Below are 17,163 nucleotides of genomic sequence, written 5' to 3'. Positions count from 1 at the left end.
AAATGACCAAACCAAAGGTGAAATGTCACGATGAAAGCAATGGGAAGTGGTCGTCGTTTCTGCCTTCACATGCTTCATTATATCTCTATTGAAAATCAATTTGCGAAACGTATTAAATTGGTCAATTTCACAGAACGTAAGACCAGGAACTTGTATCGTATCTCTAGCGTACGTCTATTTATTATTTGGATGTAAAAAATGTCGTTTTAATGAACATCGCGCGAATGCATTTGCTCGTATCGCGTGTAAGCTGTGTCCACGGACGATTACACTTATAAATTGGCTAATATTGTGCTGCCGTATGAGCAGTTCAACATACCAGACCTCGTGGCAGATATAATCGATGTTTATTACTCCGATTTGTATAACGCACAGCTCAATTAACCTGTGATTTACTTTAGCGGTTCGCGGAACGTGTATAGTTTGACGCAAACTTATTTCCTAGATCGGCTCCGCTATCGTGCTTCACTTTTTATTTCCCATTCCGACCTGTTATTCATTCGTTTCTTGTTTTACGTTCTAACGGAAAAATTGGAACATCTCTGATAGAAAATCACAATTAGTGACGCGACTGTTGTTCGATTTGAAGAGCAGGAAAGAAAATGGAAATGAAGTGGTTCCACTGAATGGGTAGCTTCGGTATCGTGTAATTTGGTGGCCCTTTTCAAGGGGTTCGCGTAATTTTATTCGACTTTTATATTGCAAGACGTATCAAGGGAGTACCGTAGGCCGAGAAGAGACGACCCTTTCGTCATGGGTAGGATTTTTTTCGGAACAGTATTCACCGATAAAGGCAGCTTATCCGAAGTACCGAGCGGAGGAGGCGTTGGGATTCGCGAACAAACAGCGAGGCGTAAAGGGGATGCGATCGTTATCTTGTGGTAGGACGCGGTCTAGGTCCATTGAAACGGGACGAGTCTATCTCTACGATCCCAGTGCGGGCAAGAAAAAAGGCAGGGAAGAAAGGGGCGGAAGGCAAGGGTGAGGTGATATCTGAACATTTACGGGCCATTTCCCCGTCGCTGCTCATAATGACGTTATTGCCTTTTGGAGGTTCGGTCGGTTGGTCGGAGGTTGTCGGGAAACCGTATCTGAATCCGTTAACCACCGACATTATCGGTTTTGGGTTGATGCGCCGACGATGTAAATTCAGTGGAATCAGCCCGCTCTCGCGACAAATATTACAGTTCCCCTCGTTCCCTCGCGCCAAAGAATATCTTCATCCTGTTCGGACAAAATTCACTTTTTTCCGCTTACTCGAACGGTATCAATCCAGCGCGGCATACATGAAATGTTATCTCCGAGCGGATACGGACATCAACGAAGTATATTCAAAGTTGGCACGAACGTCATTTAAATAGGTTTTATTTCAAAAGTATTTTATATTGCTAGCTATTGAAAACATTTTTCATTCTCCTCCGTGCTACGTTTCGCTCGAACGATATTATCGAGTACGTCAGCGTATCGTGCTTCGTACTAGGTTATTGAGCGGGAGGAGGGAAAGTGCAAAAGGAGAATTGACTCCAGTGTTTTATCGAGACGATTGACGTTTTTTCGTGCTCTTTCGCTCTAGATATATACTGGCGTGTTCGATCACCCTTCGATGGTCGGGAGTGTGGCTGATCGAACAAACGGGATAGAAACGATGGAAAGTCTTTGACGAGCGATTCGATGCGCACGTCGAATCGATGCCCGCCACAAAAATTTCATTTGAAGAAATCTGTGAACCCGGGTTGGGGCTTTATCGGCGGGTTCAATTAGTGTGTCAGTGGTTCCTGCAAGAGCAGGAATTATGGCAAGTCTCCATAAATCTTGAGGTGCACGAAATAAATCGTTAATTAAACGGTAGTGGTTCAATTTCTTCTTTTGGTGCGCGTTGTGGATTAAAAATGAAATTATGCACGCTCGGAGAGATGTTGCGGTGAAATATTGACCGTAACACTATCTGTACGAACCAGCTATCCTGTACATACATCTACACACATGCATAATGGCGTGTACGCATCGTTTGCATGGTCGCAAAGTGATATCGAGCTCGATTAACCAGCACAAGCACGTTCTACCCTCTTACGGGTAAGGTGAGACCCTCAGTCATCCATGAGCCAACGTTTATACAATAAATTCATTGCGACACTTCAAAGCTTGTTGGGCGAAACGCGACACCGTTGGACGCTCCTCGAAGCAACGATTTTTCAAATGAAATTCGCGTTTTATAGCATTGAAAAGTAGCATCCATTAAACCATAGAATGCGCGTGTAGAGTGCGCGTTCTAAATACCATGGTTCCTAGGTTTTCAAAATCCTCTTAGAAACATTTATAGGGGAAAAAATCATCTTCTCTTTTTCGACCTTTCGGGTATTTCTTCTACTGATCCTCGCCATTTGTTCTTCTCGTTTACCTCAAAACTCGAGTCTCCTGTATAACATTAAAACTGTAGTTGCGGTTTAGAGACGAATTTGGAAATGACAATGACATTAGTTAGCGCGTGTTATGCAGCCAGTATTAAAGCGTTTGTGCTTATTTGAATAAAATATGGTTCATGCTCGTCATTATGCGCTGGATGGCATTACGTGGTCGCGTATTATTACCTATTTAATTTATGCGGGCATATTAACGAAGTGGTATGCATGGGAACGGAATAATCTACGATCGGCGGCGCTGATTTTCATAAATATTTCTGTGCCCCAAGCGGTATATTTCGAGCAGCGAAGTTCGGAAATGTCGCGATATTGGTAAGAAATTTTAGCGCCGTGACCATTGAGATCGCCTTTTAAACCCTCCGATACACTGCTCGACATATATCGCTGTATTCTCAGGGAAAATGGTATGAAATTTGAGAATTTATCGGGAAAGGAGGAAGCTCGCAAACGTTATCGAGGTACTTGCGAGAATTTCCGTTCGCGCGTTGCAATTAATTTCGTTCGAGGCTTCCGGCAAAACTGATAATCACCGTAACGCAAGGGAACTCGGTGTAATTTAATCAAGAATCACGGTGCAAAGATGCGTTTATAATCAGGATAACCGTAACAATGAGAAATCTGATTTTCCGCGACGAACATTTGCGCGATAAGAAAATTGCATGAATCCCCTAAAGATACTCGCTGAATCGTATCTCGCGTGACACCGAGCGACTTACCAATTCTGGATCATGCTTAATGGAATGCTATCACGGAATCGTGTTTCGTAGGATCCTTTTGAAAAGCGCGACCATAATTGTTGGACATCGCGCGAAAGAATCTCAAAGAAGCGGAGAAACGAATACAAGGTGAAACGGAAGAAAGGAACCATGTACACTCATTTCGTGTATTCGCTGCTTTTTAATCCTTACATTCTACCATCCTTTCCACGAAATTGAGGCTGCAGTGAAACTATATGCTCGTTAAAGTTGTCTCGAGGGTAAAAAAGCATCGGCGTTATCTCTCCTTCCTGCGTCAACGGTCTTGTCCTTTGTCTTTGTTCCCGGAAATTAAAGACCGCTGAAGTTCGGTTAAGTACTACAACGTCGACTTCGATCGAGCGGAGGACGGTAGCTGCATCGGTAGAAATTATTGACCTAAAAACGGTCGCGTCCTGGACGGGCAAGTTAAATCAACCCTTGGCGACTGAAAGTCTTTGAATCGAAAGAATGAATCGAAATGTAGGCGAAATAGTTGGTCCGGTGAAAGCACGCGAAATGGCCGACTCGAAACAGAGCTCGCGATCCGTGTCGTCGTGTCGTGTTCCTCTTCGCGAGTCGCGCTCTTTCGCCATCAAACGGCTCTCCTATCTGTGATCGTCATTCGTTTACATCGACGCGCGATTCTGCGAGTGTCGCGAAAAAAATCCCGCGTCCTCGATTCGCTGTCGAGAAGATACATGTACCAGCAACGAGTATACGTTCTCGGCCTGCACGTTGCAGCGCTGAACGAGGGCGGTTCGTTTTTCGAAAAGAATTTTTTACCGCGGGAAGGAAGAGTAGCGCACAACTGAATTGTTTTCAATGATGAATCCGTTTCAATTTCTGCATCTCATTGTTCCTATGTATTTTCTGTTTCATTTTTGCTCCTATTCTAATATTACGTAAACTCTCCGACCTACCAAGTGCATTCTACTCTACGCTTGAAACAATATGAACGCATTCACAATTCCACGCGCCACGCTTTCTTCAAATATTCATGAACGAGGTGACTAGACGAGGGGCTCTTAAGATGCGTATACATCGCGACTTGTCGCGAAACTATTGCGTGATTGTCACCTTTTCGAAATAAATGTCGGAAAAATGTCGGAAAAGTGTCGGAAAAGTGTCGGAAACGTGTCGCACGATACGGTGGAACTAACGTGATTTCTCTTCTAATGTATATACGTTTCTGGTAGTGTGTTTACATTCTTCGAAACGACTGGTGCGTCGCGATAGAATTTAGTTGCAGCTTGGGGAACAACAGCTCGCGTATCGGTTGTTTTCCCATGGCGGAAGTATTCTTTCAAAACTAATAAAAGCTACGCGATATTTCCTTGAGAGACATCTATAAAACACACGTGCTCTCATTGCGAATAATATTCTCGTGTCCGTTAGTGAGTAATTATGAAGTCGAGGCGAGCGGACGAAAAAAGAGGAGCGTGCGTTAAGCTTGGTTTTACGCCAGAGGATATTATTCAAATGCGAAGTGGGCCGTTTTTCTCGCGAACTAGTCCAAATGCGTCGGAATTTTGCCCACTCGAATTGCAGACCACCGGCCATGATAATATCGTAATAACGTAATAACGTCGAGTGCAGGTTGAAGTCGAAGGAAGGGGTGCTCGTTAAAATGCATTTCACTTTTAGCTTTTGACAACGCGAATGCAAGATGGACGTATCTATTTAGAATATGAAAGTCGGGTAAACTAATTTGTGAGAAAGGAGACAAGAGACATTTGGGTGAAATTGTTTGGGGAGGGAAGAGTGATCTATTATTCGATAGAAAGAGAGTCGCATCGATGTGTATTATTGTCGGATATTCGATTTCCTGTAGGGGCGCAATAAAATCGCAAGGGTTCGCGTAATAGCTGGTCTGTGGTCGGAAGCAGGATTCGGTCGGGCATGGTAGCGGAGCAGGGCAGCGGCTCGACGTCCATACGGGTAAGCTCGTTTCGAATCAAATAAACCAAGAATAGTCCATTCCGAACGACGGATGTTCGTGTGCAGAGGTGCACATAGGTTGCAACCGGTAGTATGCCACACGTGGAAATATCACTGACTGTAGTAGCCTCCTGGTATAAACAGTAGTTTCTGTCGGCTTCTACGAGTTTACCTCGCGTGGATACACGTTATATGTATTACGTTTACACTTTATATAGATTTATATAGGGGCTAATGCAGACACACGCCCTCGTGTACTTGTGCCAGGTAAAAATACGAGTCGCGCGAGTGGAAATGCCGCTGGCTCTCGGACGGGAATATGTATTCCGATTTTATGCACCTTTTACGTATTTCAGATTGTCGCATCTTTCCGAGTCGCTCCGAGGCGCGGAAATCTGCTAGCCACGACGAATGCGCTCGAAATGTGGCAAATGCTTCCGATTTATCCGCTTGAGAAACGAGAATCGTATTGTTCTCGTGATCCTCTTTTGCTTTCACTAACAAGAAGTAAACACATTCTGGCACCACCGCGCATTCACTTCAGTTACAATTTTAGCGTTACTCTTAACTCGATCGTACAATTCCATTTCGACGTTTCAATAATAATCCTTTGTACGAAAAACCGAGCTCCATCTTTCTCGGTTTGAACCTCTGCTCGAAGCAATCGCATCAAGGGGAAGTGGGTAACTAAAGCAAGTCATGCAGAGATTAACAACAGCGCGTGACCGGGTTGCTTTTTCGACGGAGAAAAACCGTTAGGAGTAATTCTTTGGACCGTGTACATACTTCACAGTTGGCGATTGTTGGCCCAAGCCCTGGTCGAGCCGGAATATATGTGAACGTAAGCTGGGAACCTCAGTTTCTCAACGTCAAGTAACAAATCTTGAGAACGGCTCGTACGCGAGTGCGCTGCTGGATGGCATTCCTATGCAACGCTTCGCCTACAAGTATCTACAGCTACCTACCAGTAACCCTGCAACTCTATGCGAACGACTACACGAGCGCGAAAGCTCATAGATCACCCGATTGCGATTCGGCTCGACTGTGGCGCGGTTTCATAGCTAGTGCAATACACCTTCCTGCCCGTTTCATCGACCGTATTTCCCTGTGCCAGTGTGCCGCAAAAGAAATTCACCTATCCTTATTTCCCCGCCAATCTACCGCAAGGAAATGGCTAGCCATTACCTTAGAAGCACATTATCATGGCGTGTCCTTGCGGCGCAAAGAAGGTGGAAATTCTTTAAACGAGGATCGATAGGTGTTTTTGCAAATGCTGTAAAAGGCAGCGGAGAAATGTAAGAACAGATTGGATTTTGTCGTTAATCAAAAGACGAATACTGGCACGATAACATCAGTGTAAAATTTCATGCGTTCCGATATCTGATTCCAAAACAGAAGGGGAATAATGGGAACGGCTGTTGTAGAGGTTAACAGCGTAAACGAACAAAAAAATAGGAATTAAAATCCATAAAATAAATGAATCGTTCAACCCCTCGGGTACAATCGGAAACCATAGATATTTTATCTAAAAAATTCGTGTTTAATACCCGTTGCCAGCTGCACATACGGTTTGACTGCTTTTGAACCTAGTCTGATTCATTTGTAGCTGTGCGCGTTTTTCGTCGGTAAAAGGATTGGTGGAACACGTCGTTCACGCCTAGCTAAAGACTTGAAGAGCACCCTGGAGCATAGGTCGCGACGTTACAGGTAGAAGATCAGAAGACGTATATCGGTAGACGCAGTTCCAACAAACGGCGGTTTCGGAAACGAAACCGCAAGATGGTTGGTACAGTAACCAGCGCAGATATCGCTATTATTCGTGGCACGGTGGGTTCGCAGGAAAGCGCACAAATATATTTCGGGGTTCACGTGTATAGGATAGAGAGTAGTTAAGCCAAGGATTCGTTGTGTATCCTGCGAAGTGTACATTTAGTCTGTCGGCTTGTGCACAGTTGCAATCGATTACTTGCTTTATTTCGCGTGAGCCGTTGGGACCTCAGCAGGCTGCGTTATTACACTGGTAACCGTTGCCGTTCTACGTGTACTCGAGGATATCAGGCTGATACTTGGCTGGTCGACGCGCAATTCGTGACAGCACGCGGATCGGCAGGAGACAGGAGATTCAAAGCGACCGATATGCGATGTTATAACGCCGATGGACACGCCGAATGACCTGGATTCATCGGATGGATTTTCGGATTTCAAATCTGATAGAATGCTGATCGGCCGAAAGCAAACGCGAATACCTAAATTGCAATTTTTCGCTGACTGCGAAAGGCCGTTCTATCGGGGTGTTAAGCTGTGTTTCTACCAAAGCTACAACGAGGAACATTTTCTTCCTGCATGTTTCCAAACGTTTTCAACAACCACTACCTTATAGATACATTTTATCCACGCTGAAGCAACATAATCGAATTTTGTTTCGGTTTGAAGACGACATTTCTTACTGGCAACAGAAACAGAAATAAACCTGGAGAATCATTCGGCAATGGGCGGCAACTCTTCCAGAATACATGGAGCGATACAAGGATTCTCGTCGTTGCTTCAGTGGAGATAGAGCTTAATACGCCTACGTATCTGTACGGTGCTCTGGATCGAGAGAGACTAATGCGTCGATGCAGTGATGTTTGACTACGCGGTGGCCGTTAAAGCGTCCTAGGTAGTGCGCGAAATTCAATTTCAGAGGTTAATTAAGATGCTCCGTGGCTGCTCGCGAAAGAGAATAACTGTGAAAGTTGCGGGAAAATTAGGCTCGACGTTAAAACCGCGCGCAGTCAAAGTCCCTTGAATCTTTTCCACGCAGTCGTCGTAACTTTCAACTTGCTTCGCACGAATTACTCTCCAACGAATTTACGCTGGGAATTGGTTAATGCGCGCAAAAATGGGCATACTTGTTGAAATTTTCTTCGACATGGTGCTCGTTTGAATTTATTATAATTTTTAGGAGTGTTGCTTGTTACATATACTGTAGAAACAAGCTCGCTTTCTTTCGATCGCTCACTTCGGCGCTTGGAAAAACTGGGATTTCGAAATAAAACGTATATCCTATGAGTGAGGTGCTTTTGAAACATTCATGATCTGTGGGAGGATCGTTCGGTACGCATCCAATGAAACCGGTTGGCTCTACTCCGACGAAGAATCGATCCATTTTCATCGTCATTTAGCGAATATTTTGCCTCCCCCCTCTCCTTTATCCCCCTCTTTCCCCCTCTATCTATTGATCCATAGATGACCTTTTACGACACGACCTGAAAGTAGACCTGGATTTAATTTGCAGACACGAACGTTCCTACGATTTCACCGGGTATTACTTCGTGAATATCTTAATATCCATTCCATTACAAGTTGTGTGCTTTGTTTTTTCTCGTTAGATTCCTGAAAATTCAGAACTGAAGATTTTGTTTAAGAACGTAATTGCAAAAACAGGAACGGTGCAGTTGGTTCTAGTGTATAAGCCAAGACACTTAGCGACTCGTTTTACGTCTCTGGTACCGCTTTTTCCCCAACGAGATAGCAACCTTCGATATACCTAATCATCCTTGACAATCGTACCTGTAATCTTGATTTTTCATTTAGGTAGATTGTGAGACAATAAGTTGTAGAGGATAAATCGGTACCGAAAGTTTAGTGAAATTGTTTTTGGTCTGCTGTGAAATGATCCGCGGCGCAGACAGTGATGAGCGTAACTCATAATTATCCCAGCTCATCGATCATCGTTCGCGTGACAGATAATGAGAAAGCATAGTTTTAGTTTCCGGTTCGTTTAATTGTTACGGATGGGTAAGCCGGGACGGAAAACAGATAGCCGTCACGTTTGGACGATGCATTTTGATGTCGCGTTTTTGTTTCCCTTTCCTGCGCCACGCATACGGTCGAATTTCCAGGAAATCCACAGGCAGCGCGCAGGTGGTTTCACATTTTTCCGTCAGTAGATGATTCTGCAACATGATTCCCAGTAAACGTGCAAGGACTGATTAAGTCTTCTCTCGTTTCGCGCGTGTAATTTACTTAGCGCGCTGGGCAGAGGCGTTATTTTTCATAACACTATTTGCTTCGTAACTGGGAACCTGCGTTTCGTTGTCTCGTAACATTTGCCCTGGTTGGACCGCAACGCGTGGCGAATTTTTTCGCTCCCAGCAAATTGAGTTTCACGAATGCGATCCATTTGACTATTGATTTCCTTTTCGTCGCCATAGTGAGTAGCGATAACGAAGTTCGTCAGTAATAATTTGCGATCCCAGTTATGGCTTCGTAGTATTTCTGCCAGAATTTTTCTATCTGGCTTCTAGCACTGTGTGAATGGTGTTCGATTTTTTAGCACCTGCAACGTGAAATCACGAATTTAATATACTGGAGTAAACGCTCAGTGTAAAGTACGATTTCCACGGGTTGTATCCGTTCACGGGATATTTGCAGCGAAATAAAAACGAAGACATTTATTGCGAAGCGGGAAACGTGCATACGTCGTTTCGAGCACCATCGTATTCATAAATAGCAGAATTGACGCGCTTTAGAGCGCTTTAAAATGCTCCTTTTTGGATTTATCATAGTGTAGCCCAGGGCTTTGTAATTGGATTTACACAGGCTTTTCAGATTTCCGCTGCTCGCGTCGGGATGGGAAAGGTGTAAATTAGTTCGTTTTTCAAGGGAAATGGCTCTCTATTTGCGCGACTCGCAACGAAGGTAGTTGTTTCCTCTCGTAATCTCTGATAATTCGAAGTAGCTTCCGCGTCGAAGTCCACGCTAGATTTGGGATTTTCTTGATCAAAAGGCTGCGCAATCGGGAACGTTCAGTCTCTTGGTATGTACTCGGGCGAACCACGGTCAATTAGCCGGAAGCGCATTCAGACCATTAACTCGAAATGAATTCGCGTTTAGGGCTTGCTTCGGCGCGGAAGGTCGATCGGTAAACCGATCGGCAAATTCGATTTCTGGGGCGCTCGACTGTGGATTATTAAAGTTATCGATCGAACACCCCGGGGTTGGACGCGGGGGTGGAAGCGATGGAAACGGGGCTGTTGGTGGGAGTAAAGATGGAAAGGGCGAAAGAGGGGGAGAGGGAGGAGTTGGTTAGGTATCTCCGCTTTGAGGTTGGTTATAGCAAAGTTACATCCGCCTTTGTAACAAATAACTCCTTCCTTCTTATTTCTTTCCTTGCAGTGTGTAAGAGCGGAGGACAGTTTTCTGGGTCATTCAGTCGACATGTATACGATAATTCGATCGCTCTACGGTTCCTTCCCGAAATTGCAGCGAGTCTTAACCGCTGCTGTAGTTCTCCGTGGGATCGCTATTCAGTTTTGCACGGTGCTTGTAATTGAATCGGAATTTGTCGTCAGAGCGCATGCCGAGTATCGTTAGGAAACCGCATTATATTCTCTCGGGAACGATAGAAGCCCTAGTCCGATCTGACATACATTGTACCTGTCCTGTTTACCGATGTTAGCAACCGCGTAATTGCACGGAGTTTCTCGTATCGATGCAGCCCATATGCGAATATTTATTTCAAATATTCTCGCCACATATTTTCTTTCATTTTCTACTCAATCGTTTACACATTCGACACAATGTATTCTGTTACTTCTATACAAAACATATTTCAACTTCGATATTTCATTTCGCTGCGTTCTTTATACTTAAATAAATAGTCAAATCAATGCCGTGTTCCCGATATACGTTCCTGAACAACGAATGCAACAAAACTGGGTATAGAGAATTTAATGTCAAATATTTGCAATGATTCGGTGTTAAGTGAACGTAAATAAATAACACGAAACGTAACAAAACTATGGCGTTAATGCGCATTGCATTACGTATAATTTCTGTTACTCGTGGAAAGAGAGATTCCTATTTGCCATAACGTTAACTCATGGTTATCCGGTTTTTTCTTTTTTTTTTAGAAATTCCGGGCAGATGGCGAAGGCATTGTCCGCGCGGGCCGATAATGTCGGAGCCCGGATGCAACTTGGTTTCTGAGGGAATGACTGGGGAGGACGGAAATACAGTGTCGACCGGAAAATGCGTTTGCGGACCGTCAGTGCCTTGGTGTCCGGACGAGCCACGACCTTACGTTTACTCCACGCGACATGAATGCATGCTCAATTTGGTCGCGAAAAACGGCTACGGTAAGTCTGCTGTTATTTACTTCTTCCACTCTAATCAATTCCGACAATTTTTAATCACCATCGAACTTACTCTAGCTCTTTAGAAAAAATCGAGATAGAACGAGCCGTTAAAATAACAGTTACATTTCAAAGTTGTAGTAGCATAACTGACAAGTTAATGTTAAACTTTTCGACCAATATTGCATAATGTAGAAAAAAACGAATTTTTCGGTTAAAAGTGAATAATTACGGTATAGACGCGTTTCCATCCTGCATGCTATTTATTTTAGATACGCAGAGAATACTGGAAAGAGTAAATAAGGATTAGCGTACAAATCCGATACATTTCATATTTCCATTCTTTTTAGTAACGCTTCACTATTGCAAACTGGCAGTGTGTCGCTATTGGCAGCCGGTTTTGTTTTATGAGCAAGTCAAATATTCTCGGTATTATTTAATTGGCTCGTATACACGTGTACCTTGTACGCTAGCCTGGGAAACGGGGCGGCTACTCTTTTTCCTACTTCATTCTTGTGATAAGCTGCTGATGGACGAAAGAAAACGAGAATCATTAATGTGGATGAAGTACGTGGGAAGAGAACGGAGTTAAAATAACGAAACTGCGGCAGTTGCCCGTTAATGAAAAGAAAACATAAATAGTAGCAAAAGGAAGAACAATGGCGACTAAGAAAAACGAAAGGTCAGGAAGACGGGGGATACGCGACGGCGTTAATGAGAAAAAGAGAAAAGTTGGGGCTCTGTTTCGTGACGTAATTCGCATTCTTTTGGCTGCTTTGTCTCTGATTAAACTCGCCGAATATAATTGTACCGAGTCGAACAAAGAACAGGCACATCGAATCTTGCGATAGAAGATATAACAAGGCAATCGATGACACGAACAACATAAAACCATTATCTACAGTTTTTAGCCTTGAGGTAAGGTTTGTACGGTAGTATGTTTTTAGCTCGAGATTATGACGAAATATCTTGTTATCACGAACTGTTATATAACGTGTAGAGTGAAGAAAACGTAGTATCAGCTGCGATCGACGGGACAGAATAAGGTTTCCTTGCAGAATGAATCGTTGTTAAGATTCGAAACTAGAGAATCGTTTAATAACTATACTCGCGAACATTAAATCATCGAATGAGTTCGGAATACATAGTTATGGCTAGAGAAGGATCTCGAGTGGTTGTGTAGAATCGATAGTTAACTGGTCTTTTCATCGAAGTAAACTTTCAGCAGTCTATCCTAGCATACTTGCGCGTTGAACGTGTAACGAAGTTGTTAGCGAGTGAGTAACAAAAGTAGTTACCTCCGTCGGTGCAGAAAGTTAAATTCGATTCGTCGGGAAAAGTTTAATCGTGTACGTACTTTAAAGGTAGAGACCAGACGGATTGTTCCTTTGCGGAGTTAAGCACACGACTAAAATTTCAAAGTCCGACAGGAGGGAGGAAGAAAGAAACAGACGACAGAAGTTTGCTTCGGCTTGTTTTTCGGCTATAACTTTCAGCTTCAAAATCGTCCAACTTTTTTCTACCTAGCATTGCTCTGCTACACTACCCTTACGAACGGCAAGCTTCTCTGCCTGCATTACGTATTTATACGTTTCCAGCCGACTACTTGTCCCTCCTTTTTCTCGCGTCGCCTACCCAGCTCCGCGGTGTTGCTCGCGTTTTCATAGAATTTCTCTTCATTAAGAATGAAGATGTCTCGGTAGCTACCATTTACACGAGAAATATAATGATGAATAAGGGTAGGCGGGCGATATAATAGACCAGAGGGAAATTATAACGCGAGGGAAACAACGGTGTAAACAAGTCACGGCGCATATTTCAACCTGACAGATACATTCGATTTCATTCCTTTTCAGTTTTCTCTCTAAAAACGTATTTTGCTAAATACTTTTTACCTTATGACGATTCATTTAGATAGTAGAGTATTTTCTCTTGTCGTTAATAGCTCTCTAAACTCTAAAGTATATCTAAACAAATACTAAAGGTTAAACTTTGATCGTAATTATCTAAATTCAACAGAGCTCATGTTCTCGTGTCGTTAGCAGGTATTTAATGCCTTTTGTAACCGAGCACGGAAAGCGCATGTTTCGACTATAAGCTCGCGACGGTTAGATCGACTTTATAACAACTTTAGTTTCAGTTTATATTAGTCTATTGCTTCGGTTTCATTTCCTGATGTAGTTCAACAACGAGCTGCCGTGTTTCTATGTCGAAACTAACTTTCAAACTGATTGATGCATAAATCCTTCAAACGTCTATTCAATAAAACTTATACTCTATGCTTTGCGCGAGTTTCAAGTAGGTATTCATTATCTCATGATCGTGAGGCTCAGTATACTATATTCGTTATTGAGAAGCAACACAGATAGGTACTTTTCAACACTAGTTATCGCAGCGTAATGCTCCCTAACTCCTCGAATAGTAGAATGAATTTTTAAATATACTCCTTGATGATGGCCATTCAGACGTGATATCAATTTTGTTCGTCGACGCGAAGGAAAACATTTTTAAAGTTGCTCGTCGAGATAAAAGGCCAGTATAAAGGTCAGAGTAAAAATGCCACGTCAGGAAAATGGAGAAACTGATCGGAGGGAAAGCGTTTGCGTCGAGCTTTGGGAATACTGCGATTTCTTGCACCCTTAGGAATTGTTTAGGCTTGTTTTCGTACATAACCACTCCCCTCACGTCTCGCATCCAATCGCTACTTGCCTCGACGATTTGGCGAAACATCGTGATGTCACGTGGCAGAAGGGAGGTCTTGCAAATATTTCGGTAGCTCAGTTTTCCTGCGTACCGCATCAAGGCGTGGCAATTCATGATTTTCGTAAGGGTGCAGGAGGTCGCAAAGGTGGATTTTGCCATGGGCTTACGCCACGTTCACGGGATATCTCCTTTTATACACTTGAACGACCAATAATTTCATAATTAGGTCGTTACACGAACGGTTTATTGATCGCAAGATTCAATTTAATCCCTTTCGAAGACACGATCAGGATAGTTTACAAGAGTACACAATTAAGAGCCTTGTATGTACCTACAGGAATATCATGGAATGAAATATCATAGAATTAAGCGGAAGCTTAGTTAGTGTATCGGAAGGCATCTTAATACCAGCACGTTTTCATTCCCGTTTTCATGGACCACTTTGTCGTAATTTACTAAATTATTCTGAAGAAGGCTTTCGAAAATCTTGAAGCGTGTAAACCGAACGAAGGATTGATTAGAGTAAAGAGCAATTACGTGTTCGCAAATATTAACGGCAAATACCGCAATGGTTGTCCGAGGAAGATTAACTGGAGGATGCTGTGGTCGATGTATCCGGACGACTTACAGTTTGTTTAGGATCTGTGTCGATTTTGCGCAAAACTTACTTACCATATTAATCTCTCTACAATCCATTTATTTAAGTATTTGCTCAACGAACATTTTTGAATAAAATATATTTTTCATTTCATGCAGGACTGTTTGTTCGTTCATTTAATTGCGTAGCTTATTTACGAGACCATCTCATTATGCAATTAAATGAAGCACGTTAAAGAGAGCGGAAAATAACTATTAATTGATTTGCGACGGGTATCTTCCGCACCGAGTACCTACACTGTTCTCTGAGTTAATGCTGACAAACTTCTGTTTCAGATGACCTCTTTAATTCCGGAGACGCGACAGTCGACGACGTTGAAGGTGAGTCACTTTTAGCCAATTTCGAAACTTTCCAGGGGAGTTTTAATTGAGTGTGTTTAGTATTCATCGACGATTGAGTTTAAGGGATTAAAGTGAAATTACATGAGTATGCCTTGGTTTCCTTAACAAACTGCACCGTGCACTTTTCTTACGGATTTTTTATTTCCCAAATAATATTTCATTTCGACCAATATTTGAATTCTTCGTTCATCCGCAGCAGGATCACTGTTATTCCGTTAATAATTACATCGGAAAAATGTTGTACTTGCTTGGAGAATGACCAGGCTTTTACGTCGATTTTCATTCGAATATTTCGAATTTCTATAGCATCAATTTCTGGGGCAGACCGTACGTGTTGTTGCGATAATAATAAATTGAAATTTATTTGCGAGAAAATCTCGTTTCCCTTTTACGATGAAACGTGGAACTTTTTTTTTGCTTTTTTATTTCTGCACATCGATCAACAGTTATTAATATTGTACCGGTTATTTCTCGCTTATTAATATTACACCCTATTCTATTTTTGATAACCGTGGAAAAGGATTCAGTGTTACGAACAAACGTAAAAGCATCGTTACTAACATCGTTCTACGGCACATTAATTAATTAAATTTTGCAGTTGTAATGTTGCAACGTTAAACATCTTTTTCTTGAATTGAAACCGAAAGAGTAAAGGGCTTAGCTTGCGACATCGAGGAGACCATAGTTGCCTCAATTGGTAGTGCTATCGACGTGACGTATCAGACACATTTTCTGTCGAGTAAATGAGAAAAGAAAGGTAGTCTGGTTAGTTTTCGCTAGCGAGAGCTGAGCACGAGAGGGAAAACTGAGTTGGTGGTCTAGAGGCGTGTAAAGGGTATCGGGGGAGACGGTCGACTCGCATAAGGGAAGAATTGAATTACTCGAAGAGACAGTGGTGGGAAGCCGTCGTGGGGGTCAACCAGACGGTAGTTCAGATCCACCAGGCGCGAGGAACTAATTCAATTTGGTAGGCGAGCGGTTCGCCTTTTGTGAAACAAAAACGAAAGGGCAACAATACCGGGCGATAAGAACTTCCGTTTTTAGGCGAGACACGTTAGCCTCTTTCATGCGAAACATTACGGCCAGAGCGAGAGAAGACGAAACTTCACCGAGACTCCTCTGAAGTAACAAAAGAAATTTCATGTACTTCGAACGTATACGTCTGGAAACCTTAGAATATGGTGTCAACTTTTACCTCGATAAGAACTCTTGTACTTAGGACTAATTCGTGATTTCAATTTGTTACGCTTAAATCTTTTGCGATCAGAGCCAACTGAATGCAGACAAAGACTAATTAATGAGGGTTTTAATGAACTCAATATATGAAAAAAAAAAAAAAAAAAAAAACGTGATGTGATAAAGTATAGAGTAATAACAGAAACCTTAACGAAGAGTAACCACGATTCGATATTGACGATACCAATTCAATTTAACGCAGTTATTCATTTGAACTGGATAAGAATTTCTGCGCGACCGCGGTACCCAATCGATTCAGCGAGATTGGTTCGTCAACGTTCAAGCCTTGGTCGTCGAATTCAGAATGTTCCCGTTGAATCTCAGATATTTCCACTAATATAATTGTCAGGGAGTTAGGAGGTTTCAAGCTGAAATGTCAGAGCGATTAACTTGATTCCCAATTAAAAATTAAATCGAGAAATCAAGTTGCGACTGATTTTGATTAAGAAATCCAAAGTAATTTGAATAAAATTAGATGATAATTATAAGGATGCGGGTTGCTCTGAATGTTTATTAACTCGGAAACGTCTGCATTTTCATAAGGTCCTCCCTAGAATATAATTCTTTTGAGCAATTGTGAAAGCAAGATATTTCCCTAACTTTCTTTTGAAATGTACACCTGACCGCAACGAGAAGTTCCAAACTTTCTTCCTTCAAAGAAGTCACGCTATTGTTGCGAATCTTTGCAACTCGTTAGTATCGCGACTCCAAACACAGTAGGAGAATCGTGGAGAAATACAATTCCGGATCGGCGTCTTTTTCCAGTTTCGAGTTCTTAACAAATATGTGGAAGTCCACGAAACGTCTTCACGGTTTTACAGGCTTCCGGAATGTCTCGAGTTTCTGCAGTCGATAGTAGTTTGGTAGTTTCCTCAGCTCTCGCTTTTCAGTGCGAGTCCAGAGCATTATTTCAAATCGTTTGTGTTCTTTCGTTTCCCAGAGAAGCCAGCCTCCTCTTGTAACACAAACGTAACCAGCTACGAATTTCATTTTCGTTTCTGTTAACGTGTC

General features: G+C 42.6%; 1 protein-coding gene across 2 annotated transcripts in view; it reads left to right on the top strand.

Moving 5' to 3' along the window:
- Cmpy (crimpy) overlaps positions 1-17,163 on the top strand; it is a 119,042-nt gene that overhangs the window by 7,877 nt on the left and 94,002 nt on the right. For both annotated transcript variants that reach the window (XM_076389961.1, XM_076389960.1), the window contains exons 3-4: positions 10,993-11,217; positions 14,851-14,895. In XM_076389961.1, coding sequence (XP_076246076.1) covers positions 10,993-11,217; positions 14,851-14,895 — 270 coding nt within the window. The remainder of the gene's footprint in view (positions 1-10,992; positions 11,218-14,850; positions 14,896-17,163) is intronic.

Source organism: Calliopsis andreniformis, chromosome 12 (genome assembly GCF_051401765.1).
Source record: "Calliopsis andreniformis isolate RMS-2024a chromosome 12, iyCalAndr_principal, whole genome shotgun sequence".
Classification (NCBI taxonomy): Eukaryota; Metazoa; Arthropoda; class Insecta; order Hymenoptera; family Andrenidae; genus Calliopsis; species Calliopsis andreniformis.
This window is presented reverse-complemented; position numbering and strand designations above follow the sequence as displayed.